The 26,427-nt window shown below is 36.0% G+C and overlaps 1 protein-coding gene across 1 annotated transcript; it reads left to right on the plus strand.

The window, feature by feature from the left end:
- Nucleotides 1-231: 231 nt before the first annotated feature.
- On the plus strand, nt 232-24,134 carry LOC308499854 (uncharacterized protein C5orf34). The gene is made up of 13 exons (XM_081053718.1): nt 232-620; nt 4,067-4,300; nt 4,453-4,542; nt 6,947-7,593; nt 9,064-9,165; nt 10,247-10,370; nt 15,684-15,775; nt 16,641-16,710; nt 17,381-17,551; nt 18,261-18,355; nt 19,545-19,643; nt 22,758-22,798; nt 23,721-24,134. The coding sequence occupies exons 2-13, from the start codon at nt 4,106-4,108 to the stop codon at nt 23,912-23,914; spliced, it is 1,920 nt and encodes a 639-aa protein (XP_080909844.1). The 5' UTR covers nt 232-620; nt 4,067-4,105; the 3' UTR covers nt 23,915-24,134.
- Nucleotides 24,135-26,427: the final 2,293 nt, after the last annotated feature.

The following is a 26,427-nucleotide window of genomic DNA, read 5'->3' on the forward strand; positions in this document are numbered from 1 at the left end:
CGTGTAGTTAGCTTGGCTGGACCATCAGAACGCCGGTCCTCACAAGCTTGTCACAAGCAGGTCGGACAGGTTACGTGTGGGTACCGGAAGTAAACACGGAAGAGCCCTCCAGTAGATTCCGGACTGAGATCTCCCTAACCATTTGCATTTCCGGTCCCGCCCATCGCTAGGAGTGCGACGGGGCGTGGCCTCTGGAGCGGTGGCGCGGTCAGGGCGGGACTTCCGGTGTTTGTATTTCCGGAGAGGAAAGCCGCTTCCCCAAGGTGCGGGAAGGTTTGAATTTCTGTTGTTTGCCTGTGTTTTTTTTCTCCTAGATCATCGCTGCTGTTGCCGCTGCCGCTACTCCCGCTACTCAAACTTGACGGACGTGTCGGCCAAAACACTCTGCCTGTGACCTTACTCCTCTGCGGTTGTGATTGTTTTCTTTCATCAAGAAACATCACTTGTTGGTAACTTGTCAAATTCAAGAAATATTTCTGGAGAAGCAGTCTGTGGGCAGGCGTATACGTTGCAGCTTCGAGCATTTTGGCAAATTAAAGCACATGAGCCGTTGATTGGTCTCATTTCCACGACTTGTCAGCTCAGAACGGCTGTGTGAATTCAAGACGTTGGTTGTTTTGGTGAGGCTTTTTCTGTAACTAGATACCGCATTTTGAAAAATTAGGTTCCCGTTGATATCAACAACAGATTTGTGGCTTTTTGATCGTTAAACATATTCATACGTAATGCGCTGGGTGGTGAAAACACAGACTGTAGAGTTGTGGCTGGAGATGGGGGTTGGGGCCGGATTATGATATGCCAGGACCTTTAGACATTCTACTCTTTCTTGTGTATGCTTCTTACTTAAACAACAATGATACCTCAATAAACTGTTTATAAAAAAATTAAAAACCTAGCCAAAGATAGAGACCTTTTCCTAATCGGTATCAGAAAATATAAGTTCCCACCTGTGTATAGGCACCTTTTTTTTTTTTTTTCTGAAATAGCAAGTAGACATCATATGGCCAAGAATATTTATTGCCATTTAACAAGTATGTAAACTAGTGATGTAAAGTGGTTAGTATGGTCTGAGTTGTGGAAAGTTACCTATGACAGCAATGCTAGAAATGGATTGAAGAAAGAAGAAACTGGAAAAAGGCCCCAGATAGTTACAGGAATTCAGAGTTGATGGCTTGAAATAGAAAAGGAGGAGCCAAGTTCCTGAGAGAGACTTACAAAATCAACAGGACTTGTTACAAGAGTGTGGAGGGAAACAGAGTGAGAAGTCAAATATTGCTAACATTGAGATGTCATCAACTCAAATTGCAAATTCAAGAAAAGCAAGAATTTAAAATTTTACTTATTCTTTCATCATTAGGTAAATATTTATTGCATCCTTATTATTTGTCAAGTATTGTTTTAGATGCCAGAGATATAATTGTGGATAAGATTAAGTCTGCTCTGATTGAGTTTATATCCTAATGGGAAAAGACAGAATGTGAGTAAATAAATAGAATCAGTTTTTTAAATTAATTAATTAAGAATCAGTTTTAATAGTAATAGATGCCATGAAGAAAAAAGGTGGCATGAATAAAAAAGTGATTGGAAGATGGTTGGGAGCATCTTTAATTGAGATGGTCAAGCCAAGCCTTTGAAGAAGTGACATTTGTGTGAGATTTTAATGGTGAAAAAGAGCCAGCCATGTGATGAGGCAGGGAAAAGGACATGCTAGGCAAAAAGAACAGTGTAAAGGTTCTGAGATGGGCAAGAACTTGTTTAAAAACCATTAAAAAGGCCTTTAGCCAATGGAGCTAAAGGGTCCTGAACAAGGAGGTGAGAGTTAGGAGATGACATTCTGAGAGGTAGAGGGGGCCAGATTGTGGGGCTTTTATAGACCATAGTTAGGAATTTGGATTTTATTCTAAGTGCGGATGGTAGGTTGTGAGCCAAGGAGTGATAAATCTCATTTTTATTTTAAAAGATCCCTCTGGCTACTGTGTGTAGACTGAACTTGAGGGAGGTAAGAGTGAAAGTGAAATTCAGGGATATTTACAGAAGGCAGTTTTTGGTGGGAGTGATAAGTTCCACGCAGCATTTGATTTATCTGTGGTACAGGGACATGAAGAGAGTCTAACAGGCTACTGGATGCTCTGGAGAAAGGTCTGGTCAATTCTTTAGAGAAAATAAAGTTGTGTGAATCTCCTCAGGAGAGACCATATGGTTTAATATACCCTGACATATTCCACAAGTGATTATAGGCCAATCACATGTACCTGATTACATACATTGAAAAGGGGTAAGATTTAAGAAAAAAAGCAAGGGTGTTCATAAAACCAACATGAGTATATTTAGTAAGAAGAGATGAAATGGAGACTAAGGTCGGGTCTTGAAGTATCCTTGATTTCAGAGGATGATGAATGATTAAACTGAAAACAGAGGTAGATGTAGGGGAGAAGTCCTGGCGGCCTGTTTTTGTTTTTGTTTTTAAATAAACGGCAGAGGAAGACTGTTTGCTGCAGGAGAAGCAGCTGTCCAAACGGTGGACAATGCTGTCAAAGGTTTACTAGTTTAGTAGGATGAAGATTGAAGTCACTGGATGTAGGGAAACATTAGTGACCATTGTGAAACAATTTCAAGAGAGAGGTGGAGGAGAAAGCTGGATTGTAATAGATTGAAGATTAATGGAAGACAAAGTGGACATTGACTGGATACTACGTTTAAAAGGTTTATTGGTAGGAAATAGGGGTAAACTGGGGAAGAGGTATCTATGGAAAGTTATTTTTTTTCTGTCGGATGAATCTTGATCACCTAAGTAGTAGAAGAAGATAATGTCCTAGAAGGGGATGGGGGTTAGAAAGAATAATGTCCTAGAAGGAGACGCCATTAGTGTTAGAAAGGAATCATGTTTATTGAGCTCCTACAAGGTGACATTCACAATATTAGGTATTGCCATATGTATTGTCTCATTTAATCCTCACAACAATCCTTTTACTATCCCCATTTTACAAATAAGGAAACAAATGACTTGAAGCTTATAGCTAGTAAACGGTGGGTATGAATGCAACCCAACCCTTTAATTCCACTCCCATCATACGTATCTGGAAAGCATAGGTAAAGATACAGAATCATTTTAGAAGTGTAGAAGGAGAAATTGAAATCAGTGAGATGAGGATGAATCTAAGACACTAGGAGATTAGCTTGCTCAGCAGTGAAATGAAACTATTTCCTTAATGCCAGTCTAGGGACAAGAATCCAGGTGTTGTTTTCTTTTAGGCCTAATAGTTACGTTTGGCTTGCCTTTTGCATATATTACAAAGATATGCTGTGTTCTTATTGTTATTTGAAATAAGATACTGAGCATATAATTTTCAGAAATTAAATTTAAGAAGAAGTAAAGCTACTGAAATTATAAAGGCAGTTATAACTTGGTGGGCTATCTTTTCCCTCTGGGTTATGTTCCCACACTGGAGCAAAGCCTTAAGGAGTTAATCAAGGGATTCTGTTGAGGATGTTAATTTCAGATTATTTAAGTGCATGTAGTAAGATAATCACTTTTCCTCCAACAAAAGTAAATGCAATGGCAATGTTTTTACTTATATTCTTAGATTATGCATCTGTTTATTTTTATTTATTTATTTATTTTTTTTAAAGATTTTATTGGGGAAGAGGAACAGGACTTTATTAGGGAACAAGTGTGTACTTCCAGGACTTTTCTCCAAGTCAAGTTGTTGTCCTTTCAATTTTAGTTGTGGAGGATGCCATTCAGCTTCAAGTTGTTGTGCTTTCAGTCTTAGTTGTGGAGGGCGCAGCTCAACTCCAGGTCCAGTTGCCGTTGCTAGTTGCAGGGGGCGCAGCCCACCTCCAGGTCCAGTTGCCGTTGCTAGTTGCGGAACTCGAGGAATTGAACTGGCAACCTTGTGGTTGAGAACACTGGCCCATGTGGGAATCGAACTGGCGGCCTTCGGAGTTAGGAGCACAGAGCTCTAACCGCCTGAGCCACCAGGCCGGCCCTGCATCTGTTTATTTTGATAGAACTTTTGTACATTAAGAGAACTATTTGTGCTACTGTGTTTCCTTTTTCCTTTAGTCTTCCCCTTGAAAGGACGTTTTATCCATAGTCATAGTAATGGCGGCTGAAGTGCAAATGGTACTTTATGAAGATGATTCAATGCAAGTACAGTATGTCGATGGGTCCAGACTGCAGCTTTCTCCCTGTGGCTCTGAATTTTTATTTGAAAAGGCACCCCTTGTTTCAGCACATCCTTTAGAACAACCAGAAAGAATTCGTCAAAGGACACACTTTGTTATTAGCACTTACCGAGTAAGTAAAGATGACACAAAAACTACTCTTTTTAATACCAAAATATTGTTGAGGTGGCCAGAATGTGGAAAGTAATTTGAATTCTGGATTACTGTCATTCAAAATTGATTTTCAAATCATTTTTTAAGATTACATTTTTATCTTTTTTGTAGGAGCAACTACAGAGAGCCCTAGATTTTCGAAATTCTTTTGCCACTTGCCCTTTTTTATCTGAAAGCATTATACCTTCGGAGAGAAAAAAGGTAATTTTTGTAAATCTCGTTTTTATAAATAATATTTGAGGACAAGTAATTAGAAACAGCTGTTTAATATTTAGTCTTTTTACTTGTGACACTTGAAAATAGGCTGCTATAGAATACATAGGCCTTTGTATTTCACTAGACTTGGGAGTCTTGATATTTTGTATATTGATTGAGACACAGAAAGTACATAGTTCATCTCTTTGCCTTCTTCTTTTTTTTTCTTTAAGCCAGTGATTATACTCAGAACTTTTCAGATTGGTAACTTTTGATTCTCAGAGACATCAAAATTAAGAAATTGTGTGGCCATTTTTAATAGTTTGTGTGTACTTATTTGATAATATGTACTAGACATGTAATTACTTATATGAGTATACAATTTTTATTGTTTATATTCTATTTTGAATTTTTAGGAATAATTGTAACTGTCATTTATTGAGGGTATACTGTGTGCTAAGAACTAGGAATATTAAAAATACTTATTGAGTTCACATGGTTTGAGAGGGACTGACCTCTCCTTTCAGCCCCAGGCCTGGTCACTGTGCTTTGTTCTGGGATGTCCAAATGTCACACCTGTTAGTGAAATTCCACCCTCAGACATCTGCTGGATCTTCTAGGACAAAGGGGAATCCTTCCTTGGAGTGGCTAAGCTGGTAACCCATCAGCCTGGAGCCATTGGTAGCCATCTCTGTCACCACCCTGGGAGGGCATGGCCGAGACCGAAGCCCCCATAGAGGAAAGCAAAACCAAGAGCTGGAAAAAGATTGCTTATGACATTGAATCAGATGTAACTCTTGGCTCTTCCATCATGCTAATAAATTTCCTCTTTTCTTTAAAAAAAAAAAAGAAATTACTAACACTAGAATGCCTTGGGTACCTACTGATCAAAATGGGCATCCAACCTGTCAGCAAAGGTATATTGAATGGATATTAGCCCCTTTTTACAGGTGAGAGAACTAAATCTCAGAGTTACCTAACTTGTCCATGGAAATTTTCTGAGTGGCAACGTCAGGATTTGAACCCAATTTGTTTGACTCTGAAGACTGTGTCTTATAACCACTTTCTGCTGTTGTCATGATGCTTGCCTGCCTACTGAGTAATTTTCTGTTATATTGTCTTATGGCAAAGGAGCCATGAAAAATTTTAAGCTGTACTTAGTCTACAAGGATATTTTTTCCATTGTAACTTTTTTAATAACTTTATTCATTGAAACTGCATAGTTTGCTGCTGATGCTACAGTGGGATTATTAGATAGTCTAATTCTAGAAGAGAGAATTTAACTGACCACCCTTACGTACCAGGTTTGCCATCAATGCATATACTGCCTTTAATTTTAGTGTACTAACATCTGTACACATAAAAGCATTGTAAATTTAAGAGGATTTCTTGACAATAGTTTTTGTAAATCTAAGACTACATAAATGGAAGTTGAAATGTTTAACTGTTGACAAGATTAATTGATTAAAACCTGTTATATGACTCACTATTTTTATCTTATACAAAAAGATGCATCAGACACTGTTACCTGTTACAAGTGTGTTTTTGCTATTGGTCAGGATCAATTTACCATTGAATAATTCAACTTTAAAAATGTTATTCTTTACATAAGTTTATATATTTATGAAAAAATAAATTTTATACTTTGATTTAAAAAAAATGCTATTCTTTAAGCCATCTGGAATTTCTTTTAGTATATGGTGTGCCAGGTGCTTATCTAGGACATGTACTTCGTATATGTTACCTTTTTTTAGCCTGGGTGACTAATTCCAGTACTATTTATTAAATAATTTTCCCCTTCTAAGTCTTACCTTGTCTTGTACACCTGAAACTAATAAATTAAAAAAAATTAAAAAACAATAATTTTCCCTTTCCCCTGCTTGTCTTGTAAAGCTTATGTTATCACATGTAACATTCTAAGATATGATTAAGTCTGCCCCTGAATTCTCTGAGTTTTGCCAATGATTTTTATGCTAGTTCCATACCATTTAAGTTATGATTGCTTTTAATATAGTGCTGGTCTTCCCTCATTTATATTCTTTTTCAGAGTAGACTTTTGGCAGGGGCTGAAAATCTATTGATCTCTAATTCATTGTATATTTTAAACAAAAATGTCTAATACGAAATATAATCAGGATGATTTTTTTCTTTTCTATCAATTTTTGTAAGTGTGTGTGTGTGTGTGTGTGTGTGTGTTTTACTTCTCTTTCTAAAAAGATAATTTTAACAATATCAAATATTCTGTGGAAAACCATATATAGGCTGACACCTGGCTCTCCTTTATCATGCTCTCTAGGTAGTAAAACACAAAACTTCAAGAGTTTTATTACACAATACATAAGTATCAAATGTGTGGAAAAATTGGTCTGTTAACAAAAAATACTTATCTCTTTTTCTCCTCTCAACTCAGCATATCTTCATTGACATCTCAGAAGTGAGATGGCCCAGTCTGGATGCGGATGACGGCATGATATGCATGCAGAGTGGCACCGTGAAGATATCATCCTTAGATGGCCATGCATACCTTTGCCTGCCCAAATCTCAACATGAATTCACAGTACATTTTTTGTGTAAAACAAGCCAGAAGCCAGACTCATCTATAGTATTGTCAGAAAAAAATAATCAAGCCAAAAAGGACAAACTAGTTGAAAAAACAGGCAAAATCTATACATATGAAAGTTTATCAGGACAGAGACTGAAGAAGAAAGATAATGCACTTCACTGTCAGATCATGAAATCCAAAGAACCTTTAGAGAAGAAGAGCTGTGTAAACAGAAGTGAAGGGAGGGAGGCACTCCCTTCGCTTGGCACGAAGCACACATATGTATACACGTGGGTAAAACAGCGCTGGTGTGTGGCCTCCTGTCCAGACGAATGGAAATACCCTTTGTATTTAGCACTTCATTTTCATAGTAAAATCAGCAATGTATCTGGAATTGATGTAAATATCACCCAGAATAGAATTTTAACTTCTGATGTTTCAGAAGAAAGAGGAAAAGAGGTCTCCATTCTTCCCAGGGCCTTGTTACTCAGCTGTCCTGTCCCACACCTGCACAGGTAATGGAAGAATGACTTATTTTGTCAGCACCAGTCCTAAGGATAATTTTTTTTTCTAATCTGATACCAGTTATGAGGAGAGCTCATTCAGTTAATCCAGAACTTTGCTTAAAACTGATAGTAAATTTCCCTAGCAAATGTATTGCGTATGTTTCTTACCCTATGTCTAGGGATTGAATGCTTATGGAAGGCTGACTACACTGATGGTTTGTTAAGCACAGAAACTATAGAGATGACTAGGACACAGTCTAAGCTTTCTAGGAGCTTAGAGTCTAGTGAGTATCATTGTCGCTGAAAAGATTATTAAAATGTGGAAAGGGATGGCCCGGGGTTCTGCACGAAACTCTGGTAGCAGCAGATGCCACGCAGTGGAGCCTGTTACCTCTGTTGTTGGAGCACAGATCTAACAAGTATGGTCACAGGTTCCTTCTTTTGTACCTTGAGAAATATTTTGTACCACAGAAATATTAAATAACCTGAGCAAAGTCGCACAGCTATGTGTAGTACGTGTAGAATTGCGATTTGATCCTAGGTATTCTCTGAGTACATATTTGTTACTTAAAATATGGGAATGATTTTCAGTCTTGTCATGATTATCTAGTTAAAATAGGAAATTCCAGTATTGTAAGTATGCATCAAAAGAGATTTATGCTCCTAAATTAACACTTTTTCAATAATTTGCCTCTGGTTTTAGACTGAAATCCATTGCCCTTAAACATGGCTTCACAGGCCTTCCATTATCTGGTCCCTTCCAGTGTCTGGGATCCTCCACTCTCACCACCCTGGCCCTTGCTTTCTCTACTCTTGCTAAACTGGACTTCTGGCAATCCCTAGAATACCTGCTCAGGCTTTCTTTCACCACTTGCATTTGCTCTTCTTCCAGGAACACTCCCTTTATCTTTTTCAGCTCCCTAAGTTATGCTCATCTCCAAGTCTCCAGTAACCCTCACTGAGGCTGTTATCCTGAAGTCCCTAGAGAGGAGGTTCTTATACATCCAGTAATTCTACTTTCTTTATGCTCAGTATTTACTATATAACATCTAGACAGGGATTTCCATTGAGGACAGTGATGTTTGCTTTTTGGTTGGTGCAAAAGTAATTGCGGTTTTAAAGGTTAAAAATTGCAAAAACCACAATTAGTTTTGTACCAACCTAATAAATTACCAGTGTATATACAGTGCCTGGCTCACCATAGATACTTCAGTAAATGTTTGTTGCTTGAATCTTAAATTTTAAAAATTAGTAAAATTGTTAATTTATGTAATTGTGCTGAGATTCAATAATGAGATTATTGAAAATTCATGGAAAATTAACTCATTTTTAAATTAATATACTTTCATATTAATTTTTACTTTTTTTGATCTAATAAATTAAGAAATAAATCTAGTTACAGAAGCACTGTTTTGTTGACTTTTCAAGGTAATTATGTTGAGCAACCAGAATCAATAGCTTGTATTTTATTCTTCACAGGTGGAATTTTTGTGATTCACTTTCACAGAGATTGTCTGATGAAGAAGAATATTCCTATCCTGAACTAGTGAAAGTGGTTTGGTATAAGGGTATTACATACAGGTAAGGCACCTGTGTTGGAGTTAGAGCTATGAGTATTTAGTGATGTCACAGAGGGGACAGGACTGACCTTGCCAATACACTCATACAACAGTTTTGTGGGAGCCACCATGCTCTTGTGTTTGGTCTTGAGGTTTACAGGTATCAAAACTTAATTACATTAGGGCACACGGATTTTGTTGCTAATTCACATTAACCATATTCACAAGATTTTTTGTGACAACTCCAAAGCCAGTGAAGGATTAGTTTTGCTAGTGAATGAAATAGACTCATGTCAGCTATTTACACACCCCTTCCAAGCATCAGGGTATCCAGTTGTCTGAATTAGTTATATCAGAAGGTTGCCCACTGAGCATGGAATTAGAGAAGTTAGGAGCCTAAGGGTGATTTTGGCTTTCATTCACTCAGCAAATACTCATTGAGTGGCTGCTCTGTGCCTGCAGTATTCAATTGAATTACCCCTACCTCACTACTAAGTAGACCTCCCTAGTGACGGGAATACTAGTGTGGCCATATCTAGGGGTTCACTTTTGTAAATAATGCTGGAAGAGTCCTGTGAAATGTTTGTTCTTTGGGCTCCTTTCCCTGCATGAGGATCCACTTGCTTCTGACAACATATCCTTCAAATATGTTTCAATAAAATTGACTTGGCTCAAGTTTTTATATATTATATACCCAATACCAAGGTATATACCCAATACCTTGATTGTACCTGGCTACTCATTATTAAAGAATAATCTTATTTTCAGGTTCTAGAGTTGTTATATTTAACTCCTAGGCAATGGGTATTGCTTTGGTGGTATTATGTGCCAGCCACTGTGATTGGCAGTGGGGATACCAGTGTGATAAGACAAGATGCCTGACTTCCAAAAGCTGAGTTTAGTTGTTGAAAAAGATGCTTTAATCAATTCTGTGTGCTCCACTATTTTTTGCAAACAAATTAATTTAGTTGGTTAGGGGCATAGAGTATGAAATTATCCATTTGCTAGGTAGGTGAAAACTCATAATTCTTTGCTTTTTTTTTTGATAATTGCCTTTAATCGCAATTAGACAAAAAATTTAAATGATTATTTCTTTTCCCTAGACTTACCCATAAAAATATGAACTCAATAGAGATTTATCCTGGAGATGGATCTGTTTTCAAATCAGAAGGAGCTTATTTCGGGAACTATTTTACATACTACTCTATTCGAGAAGGATCAGGAGAGGTAAGCTGACAGTGAGATCTCAGCTCAAGAAGATTTTTGGTATATAGCTATTTCCAAATAATTCTGAATATATATATATGGGAAATTTGATCTTTATATAAAATTGCTTGCAACTACTTAGTCTGGACAATTAATATACCCTTGCTGCCAGCATTGGTATAATAATTATTCACCACCTTATTTTTACTGTATTCTCATACTGTATTCTGTCTTCCATTTGCCTAAGCAATTTGTGTTTAAATCAGAGGTTAAATTTTTTCTGTCATAGAATTTATCAATAGGAAACACTAAAACCAGCAGTATTACTTTGAATCAATATACTTCTTTGAATTAATATTTGCACATTAAAAAGCACATTGTTTTTGCCCCAGCCATGTATTGTTTGCATATTTTAAATACCTCTTAACTCCTAAATCTTTATGTACAACTAGAAACTTGAACAAGATTGTTTTCTGTTGTTGAAAACAGTGACACATGACATGATCTATTTAATATATCAGATCAAAATGTAATAAAGTGGGTATTTTGTTAATAAGTCTTAATTTGCTTGTTCCAAATCCTACATTTGACATCCACCCTTTAAGAGGGATCACCACAGTATCACATCCTGCAGCTTTGTCTTGCAGGATGGAACATAATAAATGTGTTTTCTTTCTCTCTTACAGGGTAGTGGGTTTTTTTCCAGAGTAGAGTATTTAAGTGATAAGATTATCAGCGATGCTAGGGAAAAAAGTTAAAAATAGAACAGATTTTTTTTTTTAACTATGCAGTTTCAAACATATACAAAAGTAGAGAAGTGTAGCAGACCTTCATGTACCCCTGATCCAGCTTGTTTCATCTATACTTCTACCTCCCCTCTATTTATCTTTTAAGTAAATCACAAATATTATTTCATTCATAACTATTTTAGTATATATTGGAACAGGTTCCCTGGTGAGTTCTATTTGTAGGAAAGTATTCATTTGTTCAATAAATATTAATTGAACATTCCCAGACAGGTGCTGTGTTAAGCGGTAGGTAAAGATGAAAGTTCCTGCCCTGAAGGGTTCACAGTCCAGTAGTCAGATAAGCTAACAAGCAACTGAAGTGAAAGTGTAGCCAGTAATACGTGTGTTTGTGTGTGTGTGTGTGTGTGTGTAGTGCATACAACAAGTAAAAAGCAAATAGAGTGAGTATGCATTTCTACTGCTGACTGCTGTGTAACAGGAGTTTGCAAAACTACAAGATGAATACAGTACATCTTCCTGGAGCTTCAGCTTTACTCAAAGGTGTCAGAGGGAGGGGGTGATGATTTTTATACTGAAGGAAACATATGGAGTAGAAGCATGAGCTTTGGGGATAAAACACAAAACTTTCAAACAAGTTGTGCCTTTCTGATGGACTGCATTAGGTTTCACTCTCAGACCTCTGTGTGCCACACTTTCACTCTCCTCTGTCTACTTGAGTGAAAAGATCTAGAAGCAATTATCTCTCTTTTTGGGATAAAATTGTTTGCTCCTTACTTTCACTCATACTCCAAAATAAATTCCAGATGGATTAAAGGGCTAAATGTAAGAAACCAAATTTTATAATTGTTAAAATAAAATATAGAAGAAGAATGTTTATAATCTTGGGGTAGGGGAGCCCTTCTTAAGTACAATACAAAAAAAACCAGAAGGCAACAAAGAAAAGTTTGATCAGCTTAAAAATTTTCAATCTTGTGTTAAATTTTAAATATTCAAAGAGATAAAGTTAAATGAGATAAAATCAAAAAGGCAGGCAAAGGTGTGGAAGAAAATAATCTATACTATAAATCTATAATAAAAAGATCCCTGCCCCAAAAATCGTAATAGAAAAATGAGTAAAGGACAAGAATAGTTATAAGAATTCCAAAGACTATATGTATACCCCATAATATTTGCAAACATGTTCAACTTCACTACTTGCATCAGGGAAATGCAAATTAAAGTAATGACGTAAGATTTTTCACTCATCTTGTCAAAAACTTAAAAGGTTGATACTATCTACTACCAGCAAGGGTATGGGAAAAGAGGTGCTTTAATACTATTTGTTAAGAGTGTAAATGGTTCATGGAGGCCAATTTGATGATATCAAGCAAAACTGGCCAGATATTCTGCTTCTAGGTATGTATCCCAGAAAAATATTAGCACATATATACAAAGAAGCATGGCCAAAGATGTAGATTGTGTCATTGTAGTATCAAAACACTGGAAGCAATCCAAATGTTCATCAATAGGGAAATGTAGTAAGCTTTAGTGAACAGATATGGAAATGCTGTGCAGCTGTTCAAAAGAATGAGGAAAATGGAGGTGCATAAGAGAGACAGATATTGAAAGATCTCCAAGATACTGTTGAGTTAAAAATGAAAGTTGCATAAGAACATGTACATGATGTCTTTTGTGTAAACAACAAAAAACAAACCCCAAACCTGTACTGTATATAATACACGTGTAAATGCACAGGGAAAGATCTGGGCAGATATATGCTGAAGTGGTTACTTTTGGGGAGGAATCTGCGATATTGTGAGGGAGGAGGATCAGGAGGGATTAAATCTTGTATTCTTGGAACTTTTTTTCAAGAAAAACATAGTAATGTATTATTACTTGTATAATTAAAATTTTAAAAAGGAAAGATGGACAAGTACTCACAATGTAAGTGCTCATGTAGAGAGAAGATCTTGTTTTGGGACCACATAAGGGGGGGCACCTGACCCAGTCTTGGCAACTCCAGAAAAACCTGGAGGATGACATGGCTAATCTAGGATCTGTAATTCTAAAGGACAGTTATACAAAAGAGGAGCATATAGCTCAGGGAACACTTTACTTGCTCAACTCTGCGTGGCTTGCTTCTTGTCATCGAAGTTTTTATTTAAATGTCACCTTCTCAAGGAGGCTCTTCCTGAGTATCCAAATTAATAAAGAAGCTACCATGTCACTCCCAATCATGGTGCACTCATCTTTTTTCCTTCATAGCACTTTATGCTATGTGAGCTTTTCTTATGGATCAGTGTTTGGTTACTAACTAGCCCACACTTGAGGTAAGCCCTGGCTGGCTTGGTTAACATACTGTTATTGCTAGTCTGTACAACAGTAGATAAATGTCACCTAACTGGAGGCTAGAGCCTGGGGCGAGTGTGAAGTTTGAAAGAAATGAAAATGCTGTTGTTCAGTAGGCTAGAACAGAGGGAGAATGTGGGGGGTGTCCAGAGAAGAGGCTAGACCACTAAGGTGGTCTAACTCATAAGTGGTTATGAGACATCCTATTGCATTTGGGAAAGATTTAAGAAGGGAAGAGATATCATATTTTTGTTAGATCATTTCAGAAGATGAACTGGAGTGGGGAAGAGGTGGAATTTCAAGCTGTAGAACCAGTTAGAAGACATTTACAGTAGTTCACGGGAAGAAAGTATGATGGCCAGGCAGTGGTAATGAGAATGAAAAGTTAGGACTGGACACAGAAAAAATATTAAGGAGACAGAACTGATGACTGACTAGGTATTGAGGATGAGGAAGGAGTTGAAAATGAGGCCAAATTATTGAATAAATCATTGACTGGTGGTACCAGGCACTGTATTAAACCAAAATTTTATCAAATCTCAATTGTTTCGATGATGACCATTGGTTGATCTTACCAGGGTGAGTCAATAGATTTAAACTCTATTATATCTCAAACCCCATTTGCCTAATAGTGATTGTAAGACGTTCTTAATTATAAAATGATTCCAGATTTCAGAGAGGTTAAATTGTGAAAAATAAGCATTTTAGAATTGATGAAATAGGGTAGTAGAAAAAACAAGAAAAAAAAAACAAGAAAAAACAAGAACGCTCAGGGAACTCAGTATCCAACATAAATAATTAAAACAGGAAAAGACATAAGTAATTAAAATGTGACATTTTGAGTGCCTATTATGTGGTAAGCACTGTGCTAATAAATGCTGGGGACTCAGAGGGTAGCAAAACAAATACAGCCCCTACCTTTGTGAAGAACCATTCTAGCAGGGAAGACAGACATAAGTAAAAACCTATTAAATTGAAATTATAATGAAAACCAAGAAGCAGGAGTAGAGGGTACTGTGCTTGTGGACATCACTAGGGGATTTTACCCTGTCTGTGGTACCTCCGATAATGGCTTTCCTGAAACTGAAGGAAAAGGAAGAGTCAGACACAAAGAGATGATGGAGGAGGAAACCAAGTAGAGGAAACAGCATGTGATAATTGACACATTAGAGGTACATACAAAGTAGAGAAGGAGAAACGCAAATTTTGAAATGAAGATAATTCCCTTTTTGACTTGTTGAAGTTAAGATGTCTCAGATATCCAGGGGAAAAGCCAAGTAGAGATTTAGAATTCAAGTCTACAGTCCAGGATAAAATGGCAAAAACTGTTTTTTGAGTACCTGCTATGTACTAAATTCTGTCCCACATGTTTTATAGTGATTGGAATCCAGATCTGTCTGACTTCAAAGCCCGTCTTCTCTCACCAATGGTGAAGTGTGGGCTGCACTCTCTTGTGGTCAAAACAGATCTCTACTAATTCTTAGCCCTTAAGCCTCAGTTTCCTCATCTAAAAATAGGTATTAATAATTTTTATCTTTCATAATTATTTTGAGACATGAAATCATCCATGTGAACTGCATATCACAGCACCTAGCACATATGTATTCAATAAAGTTTAGTTGTTGCTATAATGATAATTATGACTATAGCTTTGAACCCTGTGGAAATAACCCAAGAAGAAATCAGGAAGCCAGAAGAGAAGGCTGGAGGCAGAGTGCTGGGAAACACTAGCATTAAAGAGTCTGAGAAAGACGAAATACAGAAGGAATAAAAAAATAACAATTTTTTAAAAAATTCAAGAACCCAAGGCTGTAAATTACGTCATCTTCCACAAACTATAGCAAGTTACTCCATTAATAAAGTATAATAAAATGATATGTTCATTCAATTAAAATAGTTTTTTGATGTATAGGGTTTTTTTTGTTTTGTTTTGTTTTGTTTTTGTCTAAAGGAAAAAGCTTATGTGATACATTTCCTGCTAATGTGTAGGAAAATTAGTTTGTAACCATGTTAATTATAGTTAGGATTTAAATTGGACAGTAAGTTATAGGCTGTGAAACTATAACTTTTGAATAGATAGGGAAAATGGAAAAGTATCATAAAATACCTTTAAAAACATACCTTTTATGGTCTTTAGATTAAGTTAAAATAACTGTGTGCTTTGTCACTATGTAAATACATATTTCAAGAAAAAAATAGCTAAGTGATAATGGTCAGTATTTATTATTGAGATTTTTCGTTTAAAACTAATTTTCAGAGAGAAGAGAGAACATACTCAGTAAATAACCTTCCTCCAGACAGACCCGGAAGTCTGTTTTCTGTGTGTTCTCTAATTAAACAGGCAACCAGGTAAGTTCTTTATCTTCAACTGAATCGTGTAATGAGAACCTTGATACCTTTTCTAATGGTCAAAATTAAGAATTGGTAGATAGAATGGAAATACATGTCTTTGGTAAAATCTGTCAACTTTTCTGGTCTCATCACTTATAAAATAAGGTAACCACTATATCATTAAAAGAGTATTTCCATCTTTGAAATGTGAAGTTAAATATGGAGAAACATCCATACATGGTAAGTAAGTGCTAGTAGGAAATAGGTGACTTCTCTGGGTAAGTTTGGCATCATGGTTCCTTGGAATCAAGTTGAGGATTTGATGATACATTTAACATTTTCATACTTATTTATCATAGTAATAAAGATTTCTGAGAGTGTACAGAAGATGAAATGTAGTTTCATTCTTGGGTTAATATGTTTTTTAAAATTTTAATCTGTAGTGCACTCAGAAGAATGAAAGTAGATTGTTGGATTAAATTGTGTTTATAAATGATGTCTAAGCAACTTCCAAAGTAGATTTGAAGGAGATTTGTAATTTGATTTCCTAGGGACAGTTGATTTACATCCACTCTATGCTAAACCTTTTAGGCACTGTGAATCTGTCGCCTTTTATAAAGGAACACCTGAAAATTCTATTTGGAGTCATTTCATTGCTAAAAATTAGAAGAATAACCTTAACTAGGTAAGATTAGCACAACAACAGGAAACAACAGTGATAGTTTCCTTAGAGCATAAGGATTTCTGGAAGAAGAGGTCTGCACGTATTTCAGTGGAAATGAACTACTTGCCTAAAATGCCATATGGCATTGAGAATGGTTTGCTAGAATTGGAACAGTGCCATCATTTGCAAATGTTTAAGTAGTGTTTTTCATCTTCACAGGATTCTTCAGCATTGTGCCAAGATGAGGCTTTCATTAAGCCATAATTATCGTATATGGTGCTGGAAAATGGTATCTTAAAATTATTTCAAAAGCAAGATATTTTTAAATTGTTTCATTGCTTATACATAGACATACTCCTGAGTTCAAATTACTTTCATCTAAGTCATGAGAGAAATTCTTGGTAACATAATATTGGTTTATTCAGAAAAATATCCACTTAACAAACACTGCAAAATCAGGCTTTTATGTTATATTTTTATTCTATATAGTTTTTGTTTTTTCTTTTAAATGGAGGGGGAAGGGCAGGGGAATTGATTGGATTTGTATGTAAAAACATAGTTATTGTAAACATTGATATTATAGTATTTACTCTCTTTCCATAACTATAAAAGTAAATTCTGTAATGCCAACTTGGAGGAAGTAATTCTCAGACTTTGATTTTTGTATCTGTACTAATTTGATTATAAACTTATATGTTGCTGCAGTTCCTAATTTTTCCTAGTGTTCTATGTAAAGTTTAGAGCAAAATGGTGACTTTCCTAAGACATTAGAACTTAAACTGTTTCTAATAGACTGTTTTGGGTATCCACTTCTGGAAAAGTTAAGACTTTTACATAAGGATTCTACAATATTCAACTTCTGCATAAGAATCTGCAAGTTACCTCCTAGTTCATTAATCATTTAAACCTTATTAACGGATAACTCTACTTCTTGCTCCTTTTTATTTACTTGCTTTTAGGTACCTGGGATAAATGATAACAGTATACTGCCTTTGCTTTTGAAAGAATCAGTTATACCCAGCGTGGGAAGATTTCTTGCATACTCTGATGACAAAGTACATGTTATTTTTTTAGATGGTGTTACCCTAACCCTAAATTGGAATTTTGGCTCTTTTATCGAAAAGAGACAGGTGAGTATACTTCAGACTGAAGTGTATTTTTTATTGTTTTTTATCTGTGGAAATAGTGTGGTACTTTATTTTCTTTGTTCTATCTCAATTTGTATTTTGAAGTATAAAAATCTGTCAAGAGGCTTTACTGATCTCATTGGATTTCTACCAAATACCAGATAGGTGTGGCAAATAGTCTTTTTTATAAAGATAATTCATTATGCAGGACTAGTATTTTTGTTCTTCTGATAATTATATGAGTGGTGGTTAAGTATTACCTGTATCTTATATAAAATATAACTTCTAAATTAGTCAGATAAATTTTTAATTATTTATATACTTTTTTTTTTACAGGACTTTATGGGGGAACAGTGTGTACTTCCAGGACTTTTTTCCAAGTCAAGTTGTTGTGTTTCAATCTTAGTTGTGGAGGGCGCAACTCAGCTCCTGGTCCAGTTGCCGTTGCTAGTTGCAGGGGGCACAGCCCACCATCCCTTGGTGGGACTAGAGGAGTTAAATTGGCAACCTTGTGGTTGAGAGCCCATGTGGCCCATGTGGGAATCGAACCGGCAGCCTTCGGAGTTAGGAGCATGGAGCTCTAACTGCCTGAGCCACCAGGCCGGCCCCCAATTTATATACTTTTTTATATTGTTAAGTTAGAAGAGGTTTTTGTTTTTATTCTTTTCAGTTTTACAATGATAAAACTTACCTTTCCTTCTTGCTTCTTAAGGTAAATCAAGGTCTCAACTTAGGTTGGTGTAAGTTAACTTTTCCTGATGGACATGATCAGTTAATTCAGATTGAACATCCTGGACCATATGAAAGGTACTGAAAAAATTTTTTTAAATTATTTACATGTTACTAAATAACTTTTAATTGACAGAGAGGAAACACAAACATTGTTTACATGTTATATATTGTTTTAGTTTTTACATGTGGACAATGTGAAGGAAGTCATTTCAACAGGTTCCAGAGTTTACAATCATATTGGCATCTAGCATAACTAAACAGATCAGGCCAGGTTTAATCATTTCCATTTGTATTTAAGTGATTTTTCAAAATGAATGTGTTATAGATATAACTTGCTGTGGAGGTTGTGGTCAATTGTGTTAGCCAGTTAATCCCCTAACCAATTTTAAATAAGGTTTGCAAACACAAATAACTGAACTTCTATGTATTTCTATAAAGTGGAAAAAATTAAGTAAGCTGATGGATATTCTTAAAATGGAGAAGATTCTTGAAATCAGCTTTTTATGAATATGCTTTGTTTGGTTTATATAGTTTGTTATTATAAACATTGTACTTGTGATATTCTTGACATTTTGATGATTTTACTTTGAGAATTTTCACAGAAGAATTGCTTTTTTGCCTCTTGAATTTATTTTTCTGTTGGGATTTATTGCATTTTGGTCTAAATACTCCAACACTCATTGCTAGTTTGAATAATTTGCCTCAAAAAGATAGTGTTTTTAGCAAACATTACTATTTGTTTCAGCCAGTCACTTCAGAATATTCATCTTATTAAACTTGATACTTGTTTTGTATACTCAGAGAGTTATATATAATTATACATATATGTATATATGTGTGTACGTGTATGTATTTATGTATTTAATTTTAAAAAGCAAATGTTCACTTAGTCTTATGGGTACACACCTTTACATGATAACATTTAATGAAACTCATTTTTCTTTGAAAAACTAAGAATTTAGACATTTGAATTTGAACTTTGAATGAAATCCAAGTATCCACTTTGTTCTGACTCTTAAATCTCATCTTTTTAAATCATGAATGTGAGTAAATAATTTTTTCTGGATGAATAATGAGAAAAAAATTGCCTTTTCTATTTCCAATGAAAAAAGATTCAGAGAATTGCCCCATAAGTGCCTCACTTTAGAATATTTTCTTTATCCTTTTTACCCAAATTGTTTTAATGACTTTGTTTCATTTTTTGAATTTATAAATATTATACAAGTTTATTTTCCAAATATGTCTTTTAATGTATTCAATCTAGATATGTGACAACAGTAATATCATGGTGCAGAAGACTGACCCGGACTAGTGCGAGAGAGGTGCCCACACATCCTTCATCTTCTTTTCTTGAAGAAAATTGGTATTTATATTTCTTTTAAATTTAATCTCTGTAGAAGAGTCAACTAATACTCAAAACTTAAAATATCAAATGGTAAACTCTAAGATGTTTTTCCCAAGAAAACCTTTTCTTAGTTAAGTGTATTTAACTCTATGTTTATGATAGCTTAAGATTAAAAATAATTTATCTTTAATTAGATATCTAATTTATTACAATTCATATTATATTTCATCTGAAGTTCAGAAAACTTCATGTCAAAATGGGTGACTCTTTCAATGTGAGAAATTTGTCCTGAAAACTTTATGGAAAATTTTAAAGGTTTTTTTTTTTTCCAAACTTCAGTAATTTTAAAGGAAATAAAATGTTGACTAACATAATAAGCTTTCAGAAAAAGTTGGTTTTTAAAATAATTTCTATCATATTGACCTCCACAAAATTAATGGGCAAGTCAACAAATAAAGCGAGTATTTTAGTCCCTCCTGTGTGCCTTTCAGTGTGCAGGGGACTAGATCTGGGCTTCAAAGGAATATTTAGGGAACTGAAGACATTTTGGGGAGGAAGCAAGGACAGAGGTAAGAAAGGATATTTTGGACTGTGGAGATAGTAGAAGATAGTTTTTATGGAGCAGATGCTCTTCGTTAGCTATAGTGTGAGTTTTGAATGGATGCTGTAATCAGTAAAGGAATTCAGACTTGATGATTACAAGTTCCTAAATAGAAAAAAATGACCGTAGGAAGGTGAGTATCACTGAAAATGTAATCTGAATATATTGGAAAAAAAAGATACCAGGAATAATTTAGGAAGCTTTAAAGTAAGTTGTAAGGTGTTTGAGCATAGCATGGTGAAAACAATATAAACATTAAGCCTGATTCTTATCACCTTTTTTGAAGTTACTTAGAAAAAGAGGTACAAATCAAATACGTAGATGTTATTTGAATATCTCAGGTCTTAAGGATTCAGCTTTCCAGATCCCTCCTCCTTCAACTACAGACTTTGGGAGCAGAAACGTTGTCCGGGTAGCTAGCAAAAGACATAGTTGCAAACAAAGGGAAATTGTACACAGCTATAAAATTAGTCACTTCATCATTGCCCAGCTGGTACAGTTTGTAAAATGCCTTTTTATATGAAAGCTTAGAAGAGGATAACTGTCGAGACATATAAAAAAGTGAGGGAGTAGAGAAGTGCAGATTGGTGATAGCAGCCATGGGTAGAAGCAATGAGGAACAGCAGAGAGACCAAGGAATTGAGGAGGTATAGAGAGAGGAGATACAGCCACCTGCCATAGTTCCATTCCCTTTGCAAAGCCTAAGACATCTCCAACTATAAATTGTTTTCTTGTCAAAGAGGGTAGGTTGGAGAGAGAGATTGAACAATAAACAGCTACCTAAATTGTACTTCAGTATTTCTATTTCCAACTCATCTATTGTTAGCTCACTGATTCAACTTTTTAATAGGAATGCTAGTCAAAAAATAGTATAGAAGATCTTTTATAAGAAGTTGATTCATCATATGAGCAACGTTTGTATTGTTGCTTATGACCAGAAAAATGTCTTATGTAAAATAATAATAATAATTAATAATAATAATAATAAAAGATGGTGTTTTGCAATGATGAAGAATCATCAGGCTTTAGAGTAAGTCATATCCAAGTCTTTGCCACAGATGCTTAAAATGATGAATGTTCTCTTTCATTCTTCATCCATAGGCTGGAGTACAAAAGTGTAAGCAGAAAGGAAGGTACATGTGGTCCATTTTGTAAAGCCAGTAGACGAGTCACATACCCTATTATGAACTGTGAAGAAGACTTTTCTAGTGACTTGAATAAAGAGATCTTAATTTTTTAGAGAGCTAGATGAGTTACGCTATTTTCTAGTTGTGTGCCACTCCTCATATTTTATTGATGAGGAAAAAGAGAAAGAACACACAAGTAGAGGTTCTGCTGGAGTTGTATACATCCCTCTACCCCATACCAGTTGTCCCAAAATCTCTTTCTGTGAAACATGGTAAGAGCCAATGTTAATGTTAATGCTTCAAGTCAAGAAGGGAATGTTTAGTATACAGACTGTGCTTAAGAAAACAATGAAATGAGTAGGTAGTCTATTCCAGAAGGAATTTAATAGAAAATATGTATGTTTTGCAACCTAGTTCAACTGTGTAAAAAGTTGGCCCTGCAAAACCATCCATTCCCTAAGAGTTCCATATCAATGAAGCCTTACTGTGTGTGCAGAATATAGAATAAGAAAAGATCCATTTTCCTGAAAGAGACAATCTAGGTATGAAGATCAGAAAATAAAATAGTTCAAGAGAAAACATTACAAGTAAGTATATGATTGATTAAAATAATCTACAGGATTTCAGGGAACGAGAGATCACTTCAAGGAAGATCACTTCTTTTACAAAAAGTGATGGGATGTTAGGTTTTTAAAATTTAAGTAAACTTCAAAGAGGAAAATAGAGGTTATGCCAGATTAGTACTAAGAAGTTGTAGCAGGAAGGCCATTACCTTCAAACATCAATACTTGATTAAAAAGTCTTTGAGCGGCGGCCGGATGGCTCAGTTGGTTAGAGCACAAGCTCTGAACAACAGGGTTGCCAGTTCGATTCCCACGTGGGCCAGTGAGCTGTGTCCTCCACAACTAGATTGAAGAGAATGAGCTGCCGCTGAGCTTCCGGAGGGACGAGCAGATGGCTCAGTTGGTTAGAGCGCAGGCTCTCAACAGCAAGGTCGCCAGTTCAATTCCTGCATGGGATGGTGGGCTGTGCCCCCTGCAACTAAATATTTAAAACGGTGACTGGACTTGGAGCTGAGCTGCGCCCTCCACAACTAGATTGAAGGACAATAATTTGTAGTTGATGGGTCCTGGAGAAACACACTATCCCCCAGCCCCAAGAAAAATAAAGTCCTTGAGGTGGGGACTTTTATTCACTTAGCTTACTCATTAAAAGCACTCAGTAAGTATCAGTTGAATCAAGGTGATTTGTTGCTAAATAAAGCCAATATAAAGAGAATTCTTAACTTTTAGGTTCTTATAAAATTCTAACATTTATTAAAAAGAAAATCAAGAGTGCTTATTTGAAATACTGTGGATAAAAAAGAATCAAGACGACTAGCATGAACTTTTCTTTTTCCCACAGGTGTGTGGCTTCTGAACTTGAAAAGATACAGAAATTTAACTGTATCCTTTAAACACAACGTATTCTGCTGCATAATTATTCCGTTTACGTTCTAGCCTTATTTCATTACTGTAGTTTATATGAATCCAGACATATACTGCGGAGCTTCACTGAATATTTAAGATATTCAGGATATATCTTGTCTGTAGAAGGTACATCATGTTGAGGATTTTTACATCTATGTTCATCAGGGAGATAGGCCTATAATTTTCTTTTCTTGTCTGTTTGTGGTTGTCAGGGTAATGCTGGCCTCATAAAATGGTTTGAAAAGTGTTCCCTCCTCTTCTATTTTTTTGGAGGAGTTTAAGGATTGGTTGGTATTCTTTAAATGTTTGGTAGAATTCACCAGTGAAACCATCTGGTCTTGGGCTCCTGTTTGTGGGAGGTTTTTGATTACTGATTCAATCTCCTTACTAGTATTCAGTCTGTGTAGACTTTCTATTAATTCGTGATTCAGTCTTGGTAAATTGTATGTTTTTAGGAATTTATCCATTTCTTCTAGGTTGTCCAATTTGTTGGTGTATAATTGTTCATAATAGTCTCTTATGATCCTTTGTATTGTGTGATATCAGTTGTGGTATCTCCTTTTTCACTTCCAATTTTATTTGAGTCCTCTCTCTTTTTCTCTTGGTAAATCTAGCTAAAGGTTTGCTGAGATTTTTATTCTTTCATTTCCTCCCTATCAACAAATCGCCATCCAAACACACATACATACTCTTTCTTTTCCCCCTCTCTTATACTCTAGTTTCTACATCTATAAGGGATAGACTTCATGAGTTCTGAAGTCCCAACTCTGTGATGTATCCAAGAGGTCTTCCTCCCAATGGAGAAATCATATTTTAATATGAAGGCTGGGCTTTCTGAAATTAAAAATACTTATATAATTAAAAATGTGGGCAAAAGCTCCTTAACTAAGCAACTCAGTGTTATTGGAGAATAGTGGTGTCCTAAACCAGATTTCTAACAAAAAAAATGAAAAATCTTCTGATAATTACAAACCAAAATATTCAGAAATCTTGCTAGAAGAAGATAATGAAAACAGAGTATCAGTGGCACTGAAAAAAACCTCTGAAATTCTTCAGGATATTGACTGTCTTCTATCAAACTCTAAAAAGTGAAAAATGGAATTATTGCAATATATTATTAAACCTTAAGGATGTTGTTTCACGTGCTTGGTATAAAATTACTAGAAAGCCAAAAAACTGTATATATGACTTCTGCACAGTGATTATATGGGAGGTGACATTTAATTTTGGAGGTATTTTATCTAACCTATAAATTTAAAAATATGTATTTTAATATGCTTTATTAATAAATAACTTGAAATTTTGAACAATTTCTTCAGATTTGAGAAAAAAATTTTATAAAATAAGAGTTATTGTTTTATTTTATAGAGCATTCACTATTAATCTTCAAGGTTTATTTTGTTTTTCAATGTGCAATATTGTGTGCATTTGGTCATTTGCTATTTAGTCTCTCTACTCCAAGTATTTTTCAATAGAACTATGAAAAGAGAATTAAATCTTTAAAAAAAAGAATGTAGGTAATATTGCTTCAGGCTAAGAATCAAGTACTTCAGCAATGACTAGATTTTATCTGAACTGTCTCGTGAACCAGATTTGTTTATTTCTTTTGAACATCTAAAAAGATCTATGCTACAAAGTGTGTGAAACTAAGAGAAACCAAAAGTGCTATTATTACACCTTGTCTATTGGAAAAGAACAAAACCATATATCTAAAAAGACTTCAATATTATACCAAATATAACCAGAAATGTTCTAATTAACTTCTGATTTCTAGAAAAGACCAGCCTCTTCACATAACGTGTTTCCCTGTGTCGTGCAGGGGACCCTGCTCACTGCGCCATTTGTCATGCGGGGTGTCAGGTGGGGTCTCTGCTCCCGCTCCCCACATAAGAACACAGGACATGGGGAGGCCAAAAAGGAACATCCACGGAGCCATAGATAGGGGAGTCATATCACTATATTCTCGCTGGCGGCTGGGCTGGAGACACAGGAAGCAGAATCTACATAATCTGCAACCCGCCGTCCTAACAGCAGTCCGCGCTTGCCAGCCACCATCTTCTTGGTAGCCCCCATTCCTTCTGCTAGCGTAGTCACAGCAGTTATATTAGTGGCCAATGGCTTATGGGTTACAGCTGACGGCCAACTAGCCACAGCTGATGGCCATCTGATTACAGTTGATGGCCATTTGCTACCTGAGCCAGCACCTTTCTATGTGAGGCCGAGAGCCTGGAAACTGCTTTTTGGGGCTTTGTCCCCACACCCTGAAAATAAGACCTAGCCTGACCATCAGCTCTAATGCATCTTTTGGAGCAAAATTTAATATAAGACCTGGTATTATATTTATTATATTATTATAAAGACCCGGTCTTATGGTAAAATAAGGCCAGGTCTTATATTAATTTTTGCTCCAAAAGACTCAGAGCTCATGGTCCAGCTAGGTCTTATTTTCAGGGAAACACGATAAAAGGGAAGCAACAGAGGAAACAAGGAGAAAAACTGAGCAAAGCAAGCAGAGCATAGGAAATTAGGATTGATAATGTCAGCTATTTCAGTGGGCACAGGGCTCTCTTTAGCTCCTTTCATGCAGGGTCCCTTGCCACCTTCAGGTGTCAGAACAAATATCACTTCTTCAGAGGTCCCTCTCTGACTACCCTATCAAAAGTTGGCCTCCCCTAGTTATTCTCTACTACATCACCCTGTTTATTTACAGCACATATTCCAATCATCCAACTTCTTTGTGGTCTCTATCCCCCACTAGAACTTGAGCTCCATTAAGTTATTCCATAACCAAACACAATGCCTGGCATATTGAGAGCACTCAGTAAGTGTTGTATAAATGGATCAGTGCCTTTGGGCAGTAGATGGACTACAGACAAACTGCAGGTTCTGTTTTGGTAGCAGGAAGCCGTCTACATCTATGTTGTCCTTCAGTAGTTCTGGAAAGCCTAGACTATAATAAGACATGTACCATGCTGTCATGAGGGTAACGCCAAATTGTTACTACAGAAAAAAATGTGTCCTTAACATGACTAAAACCACCCACTATTATGGTTAATGTATCCGGTGCTATTTTTCATTAGCTTTTATGCTGTGTGGATAAAATTTGTAATCCTTCCCCTCCCCTGTTAAACCAAGAGTGTGACAAGCCATGAAAAGTTCTGTAACGGAGATACTGAGCCACACTTTCAAGTTCTGTGAGAGACCTGTGAGTTTGCCTGAGGTTGAAGATTCCAATTTTCTATGGTCTCTTTCAACTTTGTAAGTACAATCCCACTACTGCTTTGCTTGCCACCTGACACTTGTTCTGAGAAACTGGAGGGAGAAAGGAGAAAGGAGTGTTGCTCTTTGAGCCTCCTCTTTTGGGCCAGTACTGCCCAGAGCCGAATGCCAAGCCAGATGTCTTCTCGGTGATGAGAGCACCCACTACCCCGAGGCAGGGTGACGGGAATGGGAACCGACCACGGGACCGGCAAACAGGCTGCATCTTGTCAGTCCAGCTAATCAAGCTGCCCTCTGTGCAGTTGCTTTTTCGGCTCTTGAGCATTTAGAAGTCATGATAAACTGTTGTGGCCAAGTCACTGCTGTTGACACGTACGCCCGCATAG

This window comes from Rhinolophus hipposideros (genome assembly GCF_964194185.1).
Source record: "Rhinolophus hipposideros genome assembly, chromosome: 7".
NCBI classification, from domain to species: Eukaryota; Metazoa; Chordata; class Mammalia; order Chiroptera; family Rhinolophidae; genus Rhinolophus; species Rhinolophus hipposideros.

What these genes read in the sequence shown, in the direction of transcription:
- LOC308499854 (XM_081053718.1), top strand. Translation starts at nt 4,106, where the DNA reads ATGGCGGCTGAAGTGCAAATGGTACTTTATGAAGATGATTCAATGCAA. An exon ending in CTAATTAAACAGGCAACCAG is followed by an intron (nt 15,776 to 16,640) that starts GTAAGTTCTTTA and finishes TCATCTTCACAG; the next exon opens with GATTCTTCAGCATTGTGCCA. An exon ending in AAAGATACAGAAATTTAACT is followed by an intron (nt 22,799 to 23,720) that starts GTATCCTTTAAA and finishes TAAGCAACTCAG; the next exon opens with TGTTATTGGAGAATAGTGGT.